At 38.6% G+C, this 13,563-nt stretch overlaps 1 protein-coding gene across 1 annotated transcript in view; it reads left to right on the top strand.

Annotated features, from left to right (window-relative positions):
* slc18a2 (solute carrier family 18 member 2) overlaps positions 1 to 13,563 on the top strand; it is a 37,450-nt gene that overhangs the window by 13,021 nt on the left and 10,866 nt on the right. The window contains exons 6-14 of the mRNA XM_076742559.1: positions 2,155 to 2,247; positions 2,729 to 2,818; positions 2,992 to 3,035; positions 5,081 to 5,141; positions 7,507 to 7,602; positions 8,549 to 8,627; positions 10,176 to 10,227; positions 11,314 to 11,377; positions 11,465 to 11,584. Coding sequence (XP_076598674.1) covers positions 2,155 to 2,247; positions 2,729 to 2,818; positions 2,992 to 3,035; positions 5,081 to 5,141; positions 7,507 to 7,602; positions 8,549 to 8,627; positions 10,176 to 10,227; positions 11,314 to 11,377; positions 11,465 to 11,584 — 699 coding nt within the window. The remainder of the gene's footprint in view (positions 1 to 2,154; positions 2,248 to 2,728; positions 2,819 to 2,991; positions 3,036 to 5,080; positions 5,142 to 7,506; positions 7,603 to 8,548; positions 8,628 to 10,175; positions 10,228 to 11,313; positions 11,378 to 11,464; positions 11,585 to 13,563) is intronic.

Raw genomic sequence — 13,563 nt, forward strand, 5'->3', positions numbered from 1 at the left:
ATGGTTTTTGATTTCAGAAGGAACAGGACGACCACACAACCACTGTGCATTCTGGGGGAGGACGTCACAGTGGTGGAGAATTACAAATACCTCGGAGTGCACCTCGACAACAGACTGAACTGGAAAACTAACATCGACGCTGTGTATAAGAAGGGGATGAGCAGACTCTATTTCCTGAGGAGGCTCAGATCATTCAATGTGTGCATCAAGATGTTGGAGATACCAGTCTGTTGTTGCCAGTGCCCTCTTCTTTGCTACAGTGTGCTGGGGGAACAGCATCGGAGCTGGCAACACCGTCAGACTGAACAAACTGATCAGGAAGACCGGCTCTGTTATTGGCTGCAAACTATCTTGGATAACCCTGAATATCCTCTTCACCACCTCTTGGACAGACAGCGGAGCTCCTTCTCCAATAGACTGCTCCAGCTCCACAGTCACAAATCATTCCTGCCACGAGCCATCACACTGTCCAATAGCAACTGAAGCAGTTAATCCACCAACCTAAGTCTAATAACAAAGTACAAATTAACTAAAAATTCAACAACTCGACTCAAACCACAGTCACAGATCCTGACTCTCTCTGGATCAATTCCTCTTCGTCTTCACCCTCTGCCATTTTTCCATCAAGTAAACTCAAGTTCACATGTCTGTATTCCCTGACAGCAAAGACATCATATGCATCAGTTTAAAGATTGGTACGTGATGTCATCATCATATGGAAGTGGCTATTGACTACACAGACATGTCCGTCTATGGCAATGGCTTCACTTACTGATCCTTGGCATTTTTATTTTAGATCGCAGCAGAGAGCTCTGTACAAATACAGTATATGGTATATGGCTGCACTTGAGCTTCAGAAATGCTTGGGAAAATGTACCTTGTGCGGATGCTACTGCACTACTTGACCAATAAAAGAGCTAAGTTACGGAAAAGCTATTTGGTTCAGAAAACAGTGATGCTACCACCATGTTACTAGATATGTAGTTAAACTAGTAACACTACTATTTCTAGCTCCACTACTACCTAACGCTGCCATCTTATCAGCATGGAGCTGCAAAAAATCTTTTAGTATCCATCCCCTCTAGCGTTAGACAATCTAGGACACTAGATAACTTAAAAGCATCACAAGGCTTGAATGAAAAGCGGGTTGGGATATTCTCTGCAACTAAATGATAAGCAATATTAAATCTATTTATGATCCCAAGGGCAGCAAATAAAGAGAATAACAGGGGCCCCAGAACTGTGCCCTGTAGGACACCATAATGCAGCGGAGAGGAGTCACACATAAAGTCTCCAACAGAGACAGAGAACCTTATGTCAGAGAGATAGGACGAAAACTAGTCTAATGTTTTGCCTGATATGTCCACCCAATCATAACCTCTCAATACAATTATAATTGCAATTAGTCATTTTGGCAGACACTTTTATCCAAAGCAATGTACATATGAATTCACACACCGATGGCACAGCATCGGGGGCAGTTTTGGGGGTTCGGTATCTTGCCCAAGGATACTTCGGCATGTGGACTGCTGGTGCCAGGGATCAAACCACGACCTCCTGATCAGTGGACGACCGCTCTACCTCCTGAGCCATAGCCGCCCAATAAGGATATGATTGGTCTACTGTGTCAAATGCAGAACAGAGGTCAGGAAGTACTAACACTGAGCATTCATCAGAGGACATTAGAATATCACTAGAAACCCTCAGAAAGGCATTGCCAGTAGGGCTGTTTCCAAAACCCTGACTGAAACCTATCATAAATATTGTATTTATCCAGAGCAGCAGTGAGCTGCAATGTTGATACTGGTGTGATCCCATCATAAGAGGGTGTCTTCTTGGAATCTGGAGTAATGTAAACAGCAGCAGCAGCACAAACACTGGTGAATTCTCTGGGCAGGTAGTATGGTCAGTGTCTTAACAGTAAAAACTTGACATCTGAGAAAAATTGTCTGTCCACTACATTTGAGTCAGTTTCCCCTCTTCTCACTGGAGTCTTGTGTTCTGTTGGAACATGGTCCACCCATCAAGTGCAGTTGCTTAATCTAGGATGTTGTGACCAAGCCTGGTCTCTGTGAAGAAGTGGCACAACAGTCTCTAATTACCTGAACATTCATATGAACAAGCGCTGTTTGTACTGCATCTGTGTGTTTTCAGGAATGGGAATGCTTGCTAGTGTGTACACAGATGATGAGGAGAGAGGTCATGCCATCGGAATCGCCCTAGGAGGTCTGGCATTGGGAGTGTTAGGTATGTATACCTACCTACCTAGTACATATTTCTTAACATTTTTATTAAGATATTTTTGCAAATAAATTATACCACAGAAACCACAGATTGATATTTAGTGTGCTTTATCTGAAAGGAAAACATTCCAGCCATAGCATATTGTCAAACAAAAAAACTGTCCAGGCCTCTGTAAATTACATATATTGGCTTCTGCCTCTTTGCATAAATACCTCATCAAAAAAGAAAGCATAAAGCTATAACCAAAGACTCAAAGTCATCATTCTAAAACCAGTAAGTGTAAGCAAGTGTAAATTATTGAAGCTGAATGGAGCCAATTCATGATTTTTACTTAAAACTGTTTTTTTTTCCAGCAAGTTTTTAAACTAACCTGACAACCCTGTTGTAATGTGAGCTGTCTTGTAGCAGCAGTAACTAATCATCAGTAACCAATGATTATGAAGTTGATCTCTCCACAACTGACCATCCAGTGTGTCCTCCACAGTTGGACCCCCATTCGGCAGTGTGATGTATGAGTTTGCTGGGAAGACAGCTCCTTTCCTTATTCTGGCTTTCCTGGCTGTGTTTGATGGAGGTATATTTAAATTGCTTCTTAAATCCAAAATAAGAGTAGTTACTGTAGAAGGAATGGTGAAAATAATGTGCAAGCTCAACATTGTCAAACATAATTTTAGCAATTTTTGAAATAAGATCTATTCTTTTAGAAATCAGGCTTACGTTAAGTAGACTGACTGTGTGTCTTTACAGCTCTGCAGCTTTTTGTCCTTCAGCCCACCAAGGTGGAACCAGAGGTGAGTCGGTTTGCCTTCATAATTAATTTCCTGAAGGTTATCACTTCATTAAGATGACCTTTACAGCTGCAGAACATTTTAAAGACGATATTTTTATGGCATTTTTTTCATAATTGGATAGTAAATACAGGAAATATGCAGACAATAGAGAAGGTGGATGACATGCATCAAAACATCAGTGGCTTTTGGTAAATGGTAAATGGAGTGCACTTACTGTAGACGGCACCTTTAACTTGAAACTAGTGGAAAGTACTTTGTCTAACATTCACCCAAGCAAACAAGATCATTCAGGGACAAGTAAATGTTCAGGATCCAGCCTTGAATTCCAAAATTAATTTATTTAAGCAAAAGTTTCTGTTACTGAAGCTGTGTAAACACACAAAACCTGAATTACAAAGTAAACTGTAGTTCATGACAGTAATCATTTGTCTGTGGAGTTGATGGGTATCATTAACTGTGGCTACCAACAGGCCTGAAGTAACTGCCAATTAGAATGCTATTTAAAAGTAGTGTAATGAGTATTAATAGCAGAGCCATGTCACATTTGTCTGCTTCGCTTTACTTGTTTCTCAGCATGGTGCTTAAATGCATGAAAATAAAGGAACTCGTTACCTCACTTGTGCATTTTTAAAACAGACACTGAATAGTGCAGACATATGAACACTACATACTTTTTTTTAATGTATTTTATGAAGATGATAGTAGCAACACACGTTTAACCCCTTGTCAGTGTCCAATGGACATTGTTTAAACATGATATAAGATTTAGAAATTTTTGTTTGTTTAACATGGATATAGCATTTCCTGATTTCTGTACATCCCTTTCGTGTTACCCATTTTACTTATTGTGATTTCATATGTGAGAATAAAAAATTCAATTTACTGTGTTGTCAAACATTCTGGATTATTGAAAGGTGTGATTTACATGCACATGTAAATGTCTGTAATTGTGATAGTAAGATAGTTGGGGCAGGTAATCGTATGGGATCATTAGGCCTAAAGAGAATGAAAAGCCCTTGACAGAGGCTTCAGTGAACTCATTAGATAGTTTTTCCAACACTGATTGATGACTCCTTCAGAACAGCGAAAGAATGCTCTGTTACTTCTTTTGAGGATTACACATGATGTCATATATTAGGAGATAGGAGATAACAACCAAACACAACTGCTAATGGATGTAAAGCCTACATGAGAATCTGTTGTGGTTGTTAGCAAATTCTTCCACCTTTTCAATATCCTTCATCTCAGACATTTTTATGCCATCCAGGAGCCTGCCTAGACATTTTAATGAGGTTCCTCAAAGACTTGCAATAAGACACAATAGTCCTTCAATTAGGAACAAGCTGCATTAGAATCTAACAGTTAGTTTATTTGTCCCCTTGGGGAAAGACATTTTTTCACGCTGTTGGTAATTTTACCCACACACACACTGGACAGAGCTACTGCCATTCTTAGGCTCACACACTTTTATTCTGCTTGCATTTAGTGGGAAATCTAATTCTCATTTTCATATGTGTAATGTGCTTGATTTTTCATTCACTCCAAATAACATGCCAGTTCTTAAAAGATTTGCTTTTTTTTTTGACTTTCATTTTAGAAATGTTACAGAGCTTTGAGTCAGTTTACTACAAAACTGACTGAAATTTTACATACATTTTAAATATTTTTTAATTATTTATTCATAGTTTTTGCAAATTAAGCCAGTACTGTTAGCCAGTTCTGATACGTTTAACAGGTGTGTTAGGTAACTTTAGTAACATTACATACAGTAGCTGCCTACTGGAAGGGAATAATATCGTCATTGCCCAGTTTGTGTATCCAAAGGTATTATTATTATTAAGGAATGCAATCCGTGTTATGACATCCAAATCCTAGATTAGTTCTATAGGAAGAGGGTCATAATGGTAATGTTGGAGTCTGTGCAAACTACAAAAGAAGCAAAAAAAAAAGCTTTTTCCAAAAGCAGATTCTGCTGAGGTCTGTACTGTTACAGTTGTGTTTGCATTTGACATAGAATTTTGTTATTATGGCTTTGTCCTTCACAGAGTCAGAAGGGGACACCGCTGTTGACACTAATGAAGGATCCGTACATTCTAATCGCAGCTGGTAAGAAAACGATATCAGCAGAGTAGATCTGACAAAACCTAATGTCACCTCACTGTGGAGAAGCATCACTGGGATATTGCCTGTTATGATGGTAGTGGGAAAGGGCAGTGAGAGAAATTGACTCAAATCTTGTTTTTTGTCTATTGGACATATCGGTGAAATACAAGCAGGAATATGGCTTGAAATTGTGTTGTGAAGTGAGTGCTGCACATTAAACATGGTCATCTATCCATCACAGAAAATACTTTCAACAATGCTGTGTTTTTCTTTTTCTTTTTTTTTTCTTTTTCTTTTTGTGTGTGTACTTTGTTGAGATCTGGTAGGAGCCGGTTTGGTTATTAGCAGATATGAAGGATAGTTATTGCTACCTGTAACAGCATTAATAGCAATAAAATTATTAGTAAGAATTAATAATAACAGGCACCATAACCAACCATGGATACAGTTACACAAAAGGGTTGTTTACTGTTTACTATCAGATGAACAGTGAAAGGCTGAATCCAAATACTGATCCTGACAGACAGCTGCTCTTTAAATGTGGAATAGTAATACTAATCAACAACCAATAATCCTTCAATCAATAAACATCTACTGTCCAACTGCAACTGAAACACAAGCAGGTATAACATAAGCAACTACTCCAGCAAGCATAAAGGCAAGCAAGCATGTTGCACATAGGAACATGTGTGTGTGCGTGCGTGCGTGCGTGCGTGCGTGCGTGCGTGCGTGCGTGCGTGCGTGCGTGTGTGTGTGAGGGGGTGAGGGCAAAGGAAGAGAGAAGGCAAGATGCTGGACATGAATATATCAGTGTCTACAGTCAATAAAGAAGAGAGAGAGAGAGAGAGAGAGAGAGAGAGAGAGGCACTTAGGGGAAGCAAAAAAGATCTTAACCACCACGGAAAGACACAGATCTTAACCTGCAACTTACCTGTGTCCAGGTTGCAGTGTTAGCAGGCAAGGCAAAGCAGGCCAGACACCCCTCTCACTACTTCCTCAAGCTTTTCCTGGTGGATCCCAAAATATTCTCTGGCCAAATGGGATAATTCAACCTGGTATCATGGCAAACATATAATACACTCTCTGGACCATGGTGGTCACCTAGGCTTGAAAAAAATGTCCTCTTATTCCACCAAATTTATATGCAACATCCACTTACACTTTCAAAATAAAGGCTGCCAAAGAACATTTCAGTTAGGTTTATGCATCAAGCAAGAGAGGATCATGGTTAAATGACTTTAGGTTTAAAATAATATAAGAGAACTCTGTGCTTGGGTGGCACAGTTGATTTGAGCATTGTTTCATATGTTGTTTCAGTGTCATTGGTGACTACCACCACTACTGCTTTGGTGCTACTGTTTGGTGGGATGCAAACACAACCTCAGTGGGGAATTCTGTCTGGAGATAGAAAGGGCGCAACAATAGGGTCAGCATCTCCAGACTTGATGTGGGTTTCAATGTTAGTATACCATCTGATTGTTAATAGTCCTGTGAGCCCATATAATGGAGAAATGATCAAAACTGACCTTGGAGTTTGGGACTAGTCAAGTTTCAGTCAGGGCGATGATATATGATATATATGATATATAGAAGGTATCCCTTCTCCACCAGCCATTTAGCATGCAATCAGTCCATTCCGAATGGAATGTGTATTTGCCACTATAACGGAAGAGAAGAGGTGAGGTGAGGCTGAAGGAATAACTGAAGTCCCTCCATGTCTACCTCTTTTTCTTGATCTCTGATGGAAGGATAACAACTGGCTTCATGTTGCAGATGATAGAAGAATGTTGTTGTAGCAGGTCTTCCTGGCAATAGCTGAGTGATCTGTAGCTGCTATCCTCTGGTTGTAGTCCTGAGGTGTTTTTGGTAATCAGCAGTGATGAAAGTGATCCAGGAGACATCTAGCCATCTATCCTAGATGTTTAGCTAGACAAACCTGACAAACTCTCGAAACTATACAAAACAAGTTATCCAAGGATAGTTAAAACAAGGTCAACGGGAATCAGTTGTAGAAACATTTCTCCTCCAATTCAAGGGACTTTTTCAGTTCTAAGTGACTGGTGCAACAAATTTACCTTGGACAAGCCCATGAGCAGCTATTGCATTCAACGACATCGCTTCCAAGTACCCCACAAGTAGGGTAATACAAATGTATATGACAGTGAAATTGCATCTGTGTGTCAGTGAGCCTTCCCCATCAAATCAGTTACTCTGACAACACAGTAACATAGAGCTGTTGCTGTATGCTGTTTGCATGTGTGTTTATGTTCAGGCAGTTGGGGGTGGAAGAATAACAAATAAGGACGGAAGAACAAAAATAGACTATAATTGACACTGCATCCACTTATCCTCAATCTTCCTTCCCTAGGTGCCATTTGTTTTGGAAATATGGCCATTGCCATGATGGAGCCAACGCTGCCGATCTGGATGATGGAAACCATGTGTGCCAAGAAATGGCAACTAGGTATTTATAAAGCTCAGTTCAGCTCAGTAGTTACACATAAAATAGACAGTATATGTCCTTACAGCACAAAAGGTTCACAAACCTTTTAGTTCTTAAAAATGCATGCGCAAATAGGACACCTGCAAACACGCATACACACATTGTATGGTGAAGTTCCAATTAAAATGCTTTCTGTAAAAACAATTGAGTGTGTTAAGGCACAGATATATTTCCAGTCACTTTATTTGGTACACCTGTATAATGTAATGCAATTCAATACAACAGGTCTGCCATAAATTGTACCTTTAAGAAGTTTATATGTAATATATGATTTTTTTTGAGTTGAAAATGTGTAAATTCAATTCTATGTTTATCATTGAGGTCAAAGTTAAAGGTGGTGTTGTACTGGACTAAATTATACTGAGAGGTGTTTCTAATTTTTTAACCTTCCCATTTGCATACATCGGGGAGGCAGAATATTAGAAACACCTTGGTATATAATGCAGTTCAGGACAATACCTCACTAGGACCCGAACTGAACCATACCAGTGTTTTGCATTATGTATTGTATTACAAAATCATGTGTATTTCACATTGCTGCCAGCCTTTTTTCCAGTATGTATATATATATAGTTTTTTTTCTTAGTGACTTGCTGTAGTGCAAAAGTATCGCCACTGCAACCTGCTAGATATTTTCTATCTAGAGGCTTCCTGCAGTCGTTGGTGTTATTAGTTTGTTCCTCAAATCCATTGTATATGAAGTCTAGGTCAGATAAAAAAGAATGAGTGGGGAACAGGATATTAGGGTGTCATATGCTGGCAGGTGGAAAGAACAAGTCTTTATTACTGACAATGGAAGATGTACAGCAGCTCAGCGATGAGGCACTGATAGAGCTCTGCTTATCTTGGAAAGCCTGGCGACACCTTCTGTCTCTCATCTCTCTCTGTGTGTCTGTCTGTGGCCCAGGTGTCGCTTTCTTACCAGCTTCCATCTCCTACCTTATTGGAACCAACATCTTTGGCTCGTTGGCGCACAAGATGGGGAGGTATGGAGGGAAATTATCCTTATCTTCTCTGTCTCTGTCTCTCTCTTCTTCTGTGGATGCAATATCTGTTTCCGCTCCTCTAAATGAGTTTTCAGTGGGTTTGTGTGTGTGTGTGTGTGTGTGTGTGTGTGTGTGTGTGTGTGTGTGTGTTTGTTTGTGTTTGTGAGGCTGATTTTATTGGAGCCTTGATCTTAATATCTGTGTGCATATGCCTTCCTTTGAAACAGAATCTGGGTTTGTATATTCAGAATGTTCTTTTATTGTTAGCATTGCCATAACCTTCTCAGTACTATCATAAAGCAATCCTCTTTAATGTAAAAACAGGACTTTCAGTTTCCCAACTTAACCTTATCAAACTACTAGTATACTACTGCTAATGCTCTCAACACTACCGCTTGTACAGGTTTAATGCTGCTTCTGTTACTCGTACCGGTATTGCTGTCTCTATTCTTGCTGCCAGTGTTAACACTTGCACACTATTTTTTAACACTACTGTTACTGCTTTTACTTATCTTTCATTTGGACTCCAGTATCACATAGAATGTACCACAGGTTTAAAGCAATTTCACATTTTGACATGTCTTTATTCAGATTCCAGCAATCTTGATGTTTATCCAGTTTTATGTACATTCAAATTGTACATTATAGAAACAATCCAAATGAACCAAATAAAATAAAAGAGACCTCAAGAGGAAGGGAGGAAAAAAATAGTTTTTGGATCTTTGGGAATATCATAATGGAACACTTCTTATTTATACATGTGTTCACGTGAAGTTTTTCAGAAAAAACAACAAATGAACAGTGAAGACTAGATGAAAGCATCTCTTCAGAATGCAGCTGTAATAGAAGAGTACACCTTCACTCATCTCTTAAACTCACTGTTAACAATCACATAGCAGCAGTATTCACAAAATGTATGACATAGTGACATTATTTTCTCAAATGGTCCACCACAGTCAGTGGTTCCTACACAGAACGTACCATATTTGTTTCCATTTAAGAAATCACAGCATTTGAAGTAGAATTCTGAGAAGAGAAGGTGGAAGTTTTGGAATGGTGAGGAGAATTTTACCATTATTTTCTGGTAAATCATGATACTGATTTCTTTTAACATTAGTACCAAATCAGTACTTGGCAATTTCCTTCTTCTTTATCAAAATATTACCCCCACCTCCACATTACCCCCCTGAAAACATAAAAAAAAGGTTTATATGTCATGGACTACCAATAAAAAGTGCTAACATAATAAATATACATTGCTCATAGAGATGTAGTACAAAAACTGTTCATTAGCAATTATTAAGTATCTTTGATATATCATTGATACTGGGCGGGGAGAGCTTACATAACTCTGTTCACCTATAACATATATGATTTACAGTACATCATAATGAGTTATGTTCAGCACTAAGTAATGTAGATAAACGCGCATGTAAATAACTCACATCTTCCTTTACTGTAACTTTATGCAGGCATTATTGTATCTGATTGGAGCAAAAGTGTAAAAAAAGTGTAGATAACACTGACCACGTCTGCTCTCCCTTACAGATGGCTTTGTGCTCTCATTGGAATAATGGTGGTTGGAATCAGTGTAATATGTGTAAGTATGAGGGAGGCAGCTACATGTCAGTATGAATTCAAATGTCATTTATGGGATATTTATGGGACATAATGTTGCAGAAATGTGGCTGAATTTTACAGATGATGTGTAAGATATATAATGACTTATAAATGTAAAGATTCATCAGTCTAAAAATATTTCACATTCCTCAGCCAGTAGAAACACAACAGCGGATCTACCAAAGATTTTAAAGTGCTGTCATAATGCGTATGTTTTAACTGTATATTGACGGTGTAAGCGGCTCCTTCAGTAAAAGACTGCTGCATCCAGTCTGTGAAAAAGAACACTGCCTCAGGTCCTTCATTCCAACAGCTGTCAGACTGTTAAACTCCAGGATCCTGTAATGTAGCACTGTGTTGATGCTGTGTTTCTCAACAACTGTTGACTGACAACAACTGTTGTTGTCAGTGCTAACATCTGCTTTAATGCTAATATCTGCTCACATTTATCCATTTCACCTAGTACAATTTCTAAGTTGTATATTTTTCTCAACTGTGCAATAACACTATTTGTTATCCACATTGGTAACAGTATTTTTAGAAACTGTATATATTGTGCATATACATAGACCTAGTATTTCTCAGGTGCAATAGTATTTCTCAAGTGCAATACAATACATGTCATGTCATGTCAGTGATTAGTTTTCTCATACGACTACTAGCAACAGTATTTTTTATTTGTTTACGGCAGTAGAATTCTTTGGCATTTACTATTTTTTATAGTCTGTACAAATGTACATAGACATAGTTTTTTCTCTTTGTATCTTGTGTACTTGTCTATTGTTATTTTGACCTCTGTATGCCGCTGTGCCTGTTTTTTATAACTTGCAGGACTTTTTGAGTCGGAAATTTAGTCGTTACAGACTAAATTTCCGACTCAAAAAGTCCTATCTTATCTTATCTTATTGCTAAACTTAAACTTACTCATTCCTCTCCAAATCTTTTTCTGCCTATGGAGGTCTGCGTTCACAATGGTTTTGCCTCTAAAATCATGTAAAACGTTGAAATAGATTTAAATTGAATAAACAAATAAATGCTTTTTCTGACGCCTGTCTGTCTGTTCTAGGTTCCATTTGCCACAAGCATTTATGGTCTGATTCTTCCAAACTTTGGTGTTGGTTTTGCCATTGGTAAGTCTGCTAAATTCAATACTGTGCTAAACAAGTGTTTTCCCTGGTGAATGTGTAAGATCTTTATTTTTTTGTGGTGTGTTACAGGCATGGTGGACTCCTCTATGATGCCTATAATGGGTTACCTTGTGGACCTGCGGCATGTGTCTGTTTATGGAAGTGTGTATGCCATTGCTGATGTGGCTTTCTGCATGGGATTTGCTTTAGGTAAGCAGGAACCAGAAACACCATTAGCATCACTACAGATGAAATTACAGTACAGGTTATGAAAGTGTACAGTGAATTTGAACAGCAACAGAGAGTGATCAAACCATAGAAATCTCTGGCTCATCTTGATTGTCTAAATGAAATTCTGTAGTCATTGCAGAGCCCTTATTCCTGGTTATTACACAGAAACTACCATATGTGTTTCCAGGCAATCCCTCTGGCCTTCAGTGTTTCACTACATACAATTGAGAAGACAAAAAATTCCAGCCCTGATTGATTGTTATTACATTTAAACTGCCATCTCTGTTTTCAGATATTGTCTCTCGTCTTTCATAGCCTATTTAGCTTGACGTAACGTAACCATAAAGGTAATAGGAGGTTTTGCATTTTCCCTTCCTGATTCATTATTATGCATGAAATATATCTGGCCTTCGGTTTTGAAAGTATTATTACCAAAAGAAGAAACGTGTTTTTGCATTTTCCAGCTCTCACTCTATAGTAATTCAGTTTAACCTACCATACTATATGTTTTTCCTGTTATTGTTTCTTTGCCTTGAATGTTTAGTTTAATATGACACACTAGAAGTATAGTTGTTTTTACAACCGTGATTCACAGTTACTATTCAGAAATATATGTTTCCAGATAATGGTTCTGGTACTTGGTGGCTTGGGTAAAGTGAAGTAACCATGACATAAAGGACCAGTGTGTAGGATTTAGGGTGGTCTATTGAATCATTTATATTTGAATTTGAAATGCTCAACTTGAATAATGCAATTAAAAACTGAATCTTAGCATAATTTTAAATAGAATTTATTAGTTTTGAATTGAATTACAATAATCTTGAAATTGAATTTAATATTATTGCAGTGAATTCATTGCTCTGAAACTGTATTTGATCCTCGCTGAAAATTCAACTCTTCTACATTCTGTTCATGCAATTCAATTTAATTTTACTGAGACACACATCCGGTCAATGGGGAAGAGCAATCGAGTGCAGATTCATACAACTCCTTTTTGGCCCATCAACATTTTTTAACCTATCTATAGGTAACATAAGGGAGTCATGTCACTGCCTTAGCACAATGTGCGGTAGTAGGTGGTAGTGAGACGGATGATTGAGTTTCTGTGGTAGTTTTACATTGCATTTCAAGTGATTGTGTTTAACACCAGCCTGTCAGGACACCCATCGTTTTTCTGACAGGACAAGGACCAGCGCTAGCTTTTATGCCTGGTACGTTTTGTACAGGTGAAGACTTGGGACTTCTTTGCTTCATCTGTAATGAAAAACGCGGCCGTGTGCAGAGCTCATTTTAGACAGAAGATTATGTTCCCAGCGATGATGGATATCATGACAGGATGCCAAAACCAGGACCACATGAGACTGATAACCGGTGCTATTCCTTCAGTACAGACCGCTGCTTCATCAGGTTCACTGTCAGCACCAGCTTCTGGTTCTGCTGACGGCAGCAGAATCATCTCGACAACAAAAACTTGATCTGTGCAGGTAAGTCTGGTTTCCTAATGCTTGTTGACTTCCTGATTATTCAGCGTAATGATTTCAATAATGAGAAGCAACATGTGGTTAGTATTTATTTTTGCAAGGCCGTGTAGCTACCTTAAAACTCACTGGCTGAAAGGCGTAATAGCTAATATTAACTAGCAACGGGCTTTTTTTGTGTGTTTTTGCACAGATAATACACCTGTGATATATTTTCATGTGGTGTAATGTTGGTTTGTTATCAGGTTTAGCAAGTTACTGCAGTAATGTAGGGAGAGAAGCATCTGCAGTGCTGCAGAGCCTGTTGACCCAGAGCAAGAAACCTTCCCACCATCGCCTCCTCAGCCACATGTTGCTTGTCATTATTGAAATCATTACCTCTTCACTTGTGCTTCACTGTGGCTCAAAGTGTAACCTCAAACCTCTCCATCGTTCATTAGGTAGTGTAACTTAACCCTTATATATAATGTCAGCTATGCA

This window comes from Chaetodon auriga, chromosome 11, assembly GCF_051107435.1.
Source record: "Chaetodon auriga isolate fChaAug3 chromosome 11, fChaAug3.hap1, whole genome shotgun sequence".
Taxonomy (NCBI): Eukaryota; Metazoa; Chordata; class Actinopteri; order Chaetodontiformes; family Chaetodontidae; genus Chaetodon; species Chaetodon auriga.